This window comes from Dermacentor silvarum, chromosome 3 (genome assembly GCF_013339745.2).
Source record: "Dermacentor silvarum isolate Dsil-2018 chromosome 3, BIME_Dsil_1.4, whole genome shotgun sequence".
Taxonomy (NCBI): Eukaryota; Metazoa; Arthropoda; class Arachnida; order Ixodida; family Ixodidae; genus Dermacentor; species Dermacentor silvarum.
The window spans coordinates 129,033,510-129,041,806 of NC_051156.1; the positions used below are offsets into that span (position 1 = coordinate 129,033,510).

General features: G+C 46.4%; 1 protein-coding gene across 1 annotated transcript in view; it reads right to left on the reverse strand.

Annotated features, from left to right (window-relative positions):
• Positions 1–7,318: 7,318 nt before the first annotated feature.
• Positions 7,319–8,297, reverse strand: part of LOC119444781 (monocarboxylate transporter 9-like) — a 7,899-nt gene continuing 6,920 nt past the window's right edge. Inside the window, exon 5 of the mRNA XM_037709127.2 lies at positions 7,319–7,598. Coding sequence (XP_037565055.1) covers positions 7,319–7,598 — 280 coding nt within the window. The remainder of the gene's footprint in view (positions 7,599–8,297) is intronic.

Sequence of the window (8,297 nt, forward strand, 5' to 3'; positions counted from 1 at the left end):
CTGAAAAGTCTTCAATTGAAGACATCAGTAGTGTCAGTGTGGGGCCTCAGGATAATTCAGCAAGCCCAGAAGAAATTGCTAACAGTACAAGTAAAAGTATGCCAACAGAAAATGAAGGGCTTGGAAGCCGATGTATTCTTCGCAAAGTGTCAACTACAGGGTCATTGTTCATGAGTTCCCGGATGCGTAACTCCATGCCAATTTCATGCCGACGCTAAGGAAACACCAGGGCAGGCAGTTGCAAGAAAAGAAATTCAGTGCTCTAAGAAAAATGCGGCCACTCAAGCCCATGGAAGTTATGTTTAACTTGTCTTCTTACAACTACACTGAACCTAAACATGCTGTTTTGGGCAAGGGAACAAATATCAACACTGGTGCCTTGCCTGACTCTATGAGAGTCATCTGCGCCGTGAATGGTGCCGTCAGTGCACTTCCTTCCGAAGATGAGGCCCGCACCTGCACTGTCAGTGTGCTGTACAAATTTCAGAGGCACATCCCACAAGCTTGTCTGCCTAGCAAAGAAGCTGTGTGGGGCTCCAAAACCCATAGAACCAACGAACACAAACCCAAACCTCGTCCTTTCAACTCTCGCTTTATATTGCTGTGCAAGCAGTAAAATTGGATGGTGTTAGTAGTGTTCTGTCCTGTCACCTCCTTGCCTTTCCTATGAATTTTATACTAAATAAGGCTTTTTCTTGGTGAAAGAGTGCTAGTTTAAGGCATAAACCAGCTCCATGGCAGTTTGCAATTAAGGAATGTAAACATTTGCTGAAAATAGGTCCACGAAGAATATTTCAAAAAGAGCACTTTAAAAAAAACACGTGTATCTATCACCAAGGCCAACCCTTGTGTCTTCTATCTCAACATATTTCTCAAAACTCAAGCTCAAAACTGATATCCAGGTGCAAGCTCTCCATATCATGTTACCTTGTCAATGATGAAGCAAAGTACGCTGGTGCCTGGATGTTGTGGGACCAACTCAGGCGTGGAGATCAGCACTGATCAGCAACACAGCACAGTCTGCTTACACTTTCTCTGCAGGCCCAGCCATACCTGCATTAATACAAGTGGGCTTAGTGTCACGTGAGTATAATATAAAAACTGACACCGTGAACAAATCAATCCTTGTTCGGTATACATATGAAAAAATGTAGATATTCTCCATATAGCAAGCTTCACTTTGAGTAACAAATCTTGCACTATAAGAAAAATATGATGCATGAGCCATCTATGCAAGAAAATTAATTGAAGATCCCTTTTTTTGCCTCCCTCCTCCTCCTTGTGTATAGGTGGCAGTCAGGTTAAGTAAAGTAGGCCAGACAGCCACATAGTGTAAGCAAAGGTGGTCACTTGGTGGGCCAATTATGATACCATAGCACGACATGCATTCTGCAGGCACTGCAATGTTAAAGTACCCATAAGCCTAGCAGCATTACCCAATAGGGCTAACCAATAAGTGTCCCCAGCAGCATAACTCAGCATGTCTACCAGGAGGCTTTCATTACACTTTGACAACTATCCTCCTACGGCTTGAGCCCAATTTTTGTCAACAGAAGACAAGCTTTAAGCATCTGCACAAGGGCACTTTAAACAGTACCACAATAGCTTCCTACCTAATCCCACCTTTAAAATTACATTGGTAAGTTCAGTACCATGTGTAGAACCAATCAAATTGTTCTGCAATCAAGTAAGCATCCCCTTTTCATACACGCAAATATCAGCAACACTACTACTGCCATATGGGCATTTTGTAGACAAAAACATCAAGCGCAAGAGCTGAAGCTTGGGCAAGTTGGTAACAGTTCATTTTGATGGTGTTCATGGCACACACATGCCAAAATAATAAGCGACAGGCAGACAGTGAAAAATAACTGTCCTCTTTCACACTCTGTGTGTCCCTTAGTGCCTTGGAATGTGTGAGCTGTGAATGCCACCATCTGCCTGTCCCTTTTCTCCTTAGATAGTGTGCACTGTGAATAGCATGGAAAGGAACATAAGAGACCAGATAATGCTACAATAGATAAAAGAAAACATGCTCTCTGATGCAACACGTCTTTAAGCAACTTAATTTTCAACCAACATCCTAAGCCTGCCGCGCTTAAAAAACTCACTGAAGTTGCTGTGTAAGACAACAGCTTGCTTTTACAAAAAATAGAGTTAAACTTATTCTATTATTTTTGCAAACTGGTGCTTCAGTACTGTGAAAAGATGGTATTAATGAAAACCAGCTTAATGTTTGTGTAATAAAAAAGCCTACAGTCAGCTACAGAGATCAGGCTTGATATAAATCTGTCAGTCAACACGGTAAATCAATATTTCCATGACTGTTGAGGTAAAAAGAATCGTTGACAAATTCCCAACACACTATGCATGTTTTGGAGAAGACAGTGCTTTTCTACTGCAAGCATTTAACAGAGCCCCAGTGAATACAGTATGATATAACTTATTGCAGGACATTTCAAACAGATCCTCTTTATGGCTTCTTAGGGACTTGGGTAATGAAGAGTAAGTGCAGTGACATCTCTGAGCACCTCAAAGACAATACTGGTGATTACATGGCAACACAACTGCTGACAAGCAAGATAACTTTCGGGCAGTGTTGTCTCATGCCACATCAATCAGACAAAACTTTAAAGGGACACTTAAGGGAGAAATAATTATTTGAGATGCATTATTGAATTACTCTTCCGCAAACCCAGAAAGACTGCAGTTATCCAAAAGTAGAGGCTTGATAAGCTAGAAAATACACAAGAACGATATACAGGTGGTGAAACCACAATAAAGTTCCCACACCTGCTGGCTGTCTGCTAAGGCCTAGTTAATTTGTTTTGGCAAAAATTGACTATATTGCATTCTAAAAGAGGCAAAACTGAACTTAGCAATTTTGGAGCAAGTGTACTGAACCGCAACAGCCAAAATATACGAAAATACTCTGGAATGCATGATGTCCTCCAACGTACGATGTTTCGCCACAAAATTTGGCAGGAAATGCCACTTTAACCTTCATTTTCTTTTTGCAATAAATAACCTCTCATCACAAAACTAACACAAAAAGAAAGAGAAATGAATGGGGCTCGCCTAGCGAGACGTATCTGCACAGGCTTAAGAGAAGTGTGACTCCATGGTCTAAATGAAAAAATAAAAATAAAATCACACTTTGGGCGGGTCTCAGGTTATAGTACTACTCAAAATCTTGACAAGTGCTTATTCAGTCTGTGCTTATCCCAAAAGCTTGGTAATGACATACGCCCCTTTAGCACTAATGGTGTCTGCGCCAAAGGGGCTAAGGCTAAATGTTAGGTAGCCACACACATTTTAACAGTGAAATTCAAGTGCATTATGACTTTTGTCTGCCACTTTTAATAACATGTAATGGTCGATATAGCACATTATGATCTAATTATGGTAGGTCAGCATCGCCTGAGCACGGCGTGCCTAAACACTTTTGTTAGGTGAGAAAGTATTGTTTCTGGTACTCTTTCGGGAAGCAGCCTATGCCTTATTCAGAACAAAAACCTTGTTTCCCTGAGAATGTCAGACAATCGCATATTTCAAATTGACCATTTGAAATGCACACAAAGTACAGCATGGTTTTGAGGGTCCCACTAACTATTGAAACGCACATCATCCAAGTTCAGCAGTCAACATCATAACTAAGCTTGTAGAAGTGCATATTAGCAAGTTGACAGAATAATAAGGAGAAGGTGAGAGAGATGGTCCCAACTATAAGAGAAGCAATAGCAGAGTTCAAGCTCCCTCCCATGTCAAATGCGGAAGGGCAAAGCATACCCAGCTTTCGGTTACACTCTCACCTGCAACCACTGCACCAGGCTGACTGACATGCGTAACCAGCAGTTTGTGATACCACATTATCAAACCTGCAATTTATGGGACATCAGAGATCAGCTTCAAGCTTGATGCTATACTGCTCTAGGGATGTATTATGAATAGACTACATTTAAATGTTATGCTTCATGGTTTGTTTCAAGCTTCAGGAATTTACTTATTCATTTATAAACATACCTCATAGGCTCCAGCTGGAGTACTGCATAAGGTGGTAGGTAGAACATTGTGAGCCAAATAAAGAACATACAATAAAACAAGTAAAAAAAAGAAATAAATACTCTTTCACACTGTGGTTTCTTATCTGGCAGCTAGCTTTTAAAAGTGAACAGAAACGTGTTCATGCTGGTAGTGCTTTAGAAGAATAAATAATAAGAGGTTAAACAGAAAATTCAAACACTTTCAAGCCACCTTTCGTGGTTTTTTCTTTCAACGTCCCTTTAGGAATGGGAATCAATGAACAGCCCCCCCCCCCCAAAAAAAAGAGAAAAAAAAGTGTAATACATGATTTTTGACTACTTAGAGAAATAAATATAGGAACACAGAATCTGTGCAGGCAGGTATGTAAGGAATTAAGTGCAGTAATATATGCAATAACTTGCAATGCCCTTCTGCTTTCGTCGGGCAACTCATAACAATACATAAAAGGATATGTGTGCCTCAAAACACAGTTCCTAAAAAATACGTCACTATACAGTCAGTAAGTAGCATATCATGCATATCTACTCAAGCCCCAATTATACTTGACTCAGAGGAGGCTACTTAGGTATATTGATTAAACTGAAGGTAGGCGATATTTTTTGAAATGTACAGTTCAAGGAGTACTCGAATATTATGTCGAAACTGGAAGTTATGAATATGGCATCTAAAGCAAAAGTGTTGTACGTTATGCCAAACCTGCCAGCCTGTGAACTTTATGTTTTGCAAAAATCCTAGACACAATGCTGTGTTGGAAAGTCAGCATGTATTTTCTTAAAGTTTTCTCTCAGTGCCTACATTGTTCAATAGAGACACATTATTAACCATTAACTTGGAACAGCAGAAACTGACAACATTGTTTTTAGACCAGTGTGCTTTTTTCAGTGCTTTTGCTGTTGCCGATTTAGCCGGCTTTACAAACTTATCTCAATAAACTCGTCTAATACGGGTGTCATACAGTGCACTTTTCATTGCGATCAAGCCCAATCCGGATCGAATTTCTCACTTGTGATTGGCTCTTTTGTGCAAGCTGCGCGAGGAAGCCAATTGCAGTAGCTAATTTTAATCTGAATCGGGCTTGGTAGGAAGTGGTCCTCTGGTATACTCGTTAGGGATTTTGCATTGCTAATAAAGCAGCACAAGTGCCATCACAATTTATTCTTTTAGATGCAATTTTGCAATCTCATACCACCCCATTTTTCAAGATTCTTACAACATATTTCCAATAGAATTTCATTCTCATAACTCAATGCAACAATAGTAAAATTGTAGAACGAGTCCAAATTCGTAAATCTCACCAAAAGATTCAGGACCGATGGCACGTACGAATTATACCAACAGAACCTAGAACTCATAAGTGGCAGTGACTGTTTTGTACACACCTTGTCAAAGCAAGCAGATCAGATTCCTTGTCGGGCTGCTCAGACTGCATTTTGCTACAGGCTCCCATGTGGTGCAGAGATGCCTCCGTCTCACGAAATCGTGACATCCCTAAACAATAAGAAATGTTCAGTTTATTGCAATCACTGCTGAAACTGCAAACTTGTGATTTAACAACACCGCGTTAAATTGTGAAAAGACCTCAGCCAGCTACATGGTTGTGCTGATATCTCATTCTGACATCACGGGCAGTTATTTAACCTGTCAAATGGACGAAGACATACAGAACACTCAACCAAGAAACACAGGTTGTCTTTGTAGAGGGCGCGATGCTAAGCCGCTTATGAGGCGCCTCTATAGGATGTAGCATATAAAGGCTGTGCTGTGAATAAACAGGGGCACTTCTGCTGGGGACTCGGAGCGTGTGGCTTTACTCCGCGGACTCGGGCTTCAGCCTGCCTCCCGGCCGCTCGGCTCGAACCCTCCCACCACATGTGTCAGAAGTGGGATGCGTGGTTCCCGCGACTTGCCATGGCTAACAAAGACGCTCCAGTTCCTGCTCTCGCGCCGCCAGTCTCCGGAGTCCCGCTCCGTTCCCCTTCGACGATGTCGGCGAGTGGCTGCCCTGGTTACGGCAATTTGAGGACTATGCCTTCGCACCGGCATGCACGCAGCCCCGGACGAGACGAGGGTTAGGACTCTCCTCTACTGTATGGGCCCCGTGCACGCATTGTCCTCAGTTCTCTCATGTCCGATGAAGAAGCGTACAAGTCCTACGCGGAAGTCACCCGGCGGCTCACAAGCTACTTCGTGCACCCCGTAAACGAGGTGTACGAGAGCTCTCGGTTCCACAAGCGGACGCAAGAGCCAGGCGAAACCGTCGACAGTTTCTTCACGGCCCTCGGAACATGGTACGCAAGTGTAACTACCCGTCCTGCGTTGAAGAGCGTCTTGTTCGCGACCGTTTCGTCGTGGGTTGGCGGATTCTCGCCTTTCAGACAAGCTGTGCCGCACTCCGAGCCTTTCCCTGGACGACGCACTCGTGCAAGCTCGTCAGCACGAAGACGCCGAACGCGAAAGACAACGCCTGTCCCTCACCGCGGGCAACCGCTTACGGCAGCTCACGTGGACGCGGCGACTTCGCGTAAACCGCGCAGCGTGCACGCGGACGACGCATAGACGGGACTCTGGCAACTTTGCTGATTTGCGTCACGTGACCGACCGACGGTTCGCACTCGAGCAACAGAGCTGGCGAGGCTTTGAAATGCGGCCTAGGCCTAAGTAGGCAATGCGGATTTTGCGGTCACGAGTTTCACCGACGGTCTGACTGTCCAGCGGCCAAAGCGGTCTGTAACCACTGCAAGAAGCGAGGCCACTTCGCGGCGTATGTCGCTCAGGGAAGCGCCTCGGATCCGTCGAGCTCCACTCCGTCGCGGCGGTGGCCGCAACGGGCGGTACGTTGAGGTGCGTGTCAACGGGAACCCTCTCGTCTTCAAAGTGGACTCTGGAGCCGACGTCTCGGTGGTTCCGCGCACGTTTCCCGGCTGCCCAGCCGTCCTCGATAAGCCGCGAGGCGAAGAACTTTTCGGACCCGGGAAACAAGCCCTGAAGCTTCTCGGCACCTCGACGCGGCGCTGTTTGGGAGGCAGGCAAGTCAACGAGCGCCTCTACGTCGTTGCGGGACAAGAGCAGCCATTCTCGGCTATCCCGCTATCGTTGCCCTTGGGGTCGTCAAGTTTGTCGGCGCCGTCGCACCAGCTCTGCCGGACGCACCACATCGTGAAGTCCCTCAGCCCTTTTCACCGGCCTGGGCACGTTTCCGGAAGAGTACACGATACGTATCAAGCCTGACGCGGTACCGTATGCCCTCAGCACAGCCCGGCGTATCCCGATACCGCTACGAGACGTAGTCAAAAAGGAGCTCGACAAGATGGAGCCGCAGGGGCGTGATCCGGTGCGTCGACGAACCGACGGACTGGTGCGCGGGACTGTCGTCGTCCCGAAGCCAGCGGGGGGTTACCGCCTGTGCGTTGATTTGACCAAACTCAACCAAGTCGTTCTGCGTGAACGCCACGTACTCCCGACCGTCGACCAAACCCTCGGACTTCTCGGTGACGCACGCGTTTTCTCGAGTTGGACGCAACTTCAGGCTTCCACCAAGTACGCCTGGCGCGCGACTCCCAGAAGTACACGACTTTCATCACTCCGTTTGGCAGGTATTGCTACTGCCGCCTCCCATTCGGCATAACATCGGCCCCGGAATACTTCCAGCGTCAGATGTCTCGCCTGCTGGAAGGGGCTGGTGTTGTTAACCTTATGGACGACATCCTTGTGTTTGGCCGCACCACAGAAGAACACGACCAACGCCTCCAGGCAGTCCTTGGTCGCCCCAACAAGCGGGGGTCACCCTCAACGCTGCCAAGTGCACTTTCGGCGTGTCCAGCGTGCGGTTCCTTGGCGTTGTCGTCGGTGCCAAATGGCATCACTCCGGATCCAGAGAAAGTGGCCGCCATTCAGCGCATGCCAGCTCCTCAGGACGTTCATGGTGTCCAACGTTTTCTCGGTATGCTCAACCATGTCGGTCGCTTCCTCCGGGCCTCTCTCAAACGACTGCGCCAATCAGAAGTCTCCTGAACAAGCTTGCAGCCTGGACATGGGGACCAGCGCAGGCTTCAGCATTTGAAAAGCTCAAGAGCATGCTGTCGTCGGACATCTGCCTCGCAAGGTAAACCCTGCACTGTTGACGACAGTCTCCGCAGATGCCAGTTCCTTCGGGTTGGGTGCTGTCCTCCTTCAAGACCAGCATCAGGGGAGCGCCGACCAGTTGCATACGCCTCTCGAGCGCTGACTGAAAAACGGAACGGCAGGTACAGCCA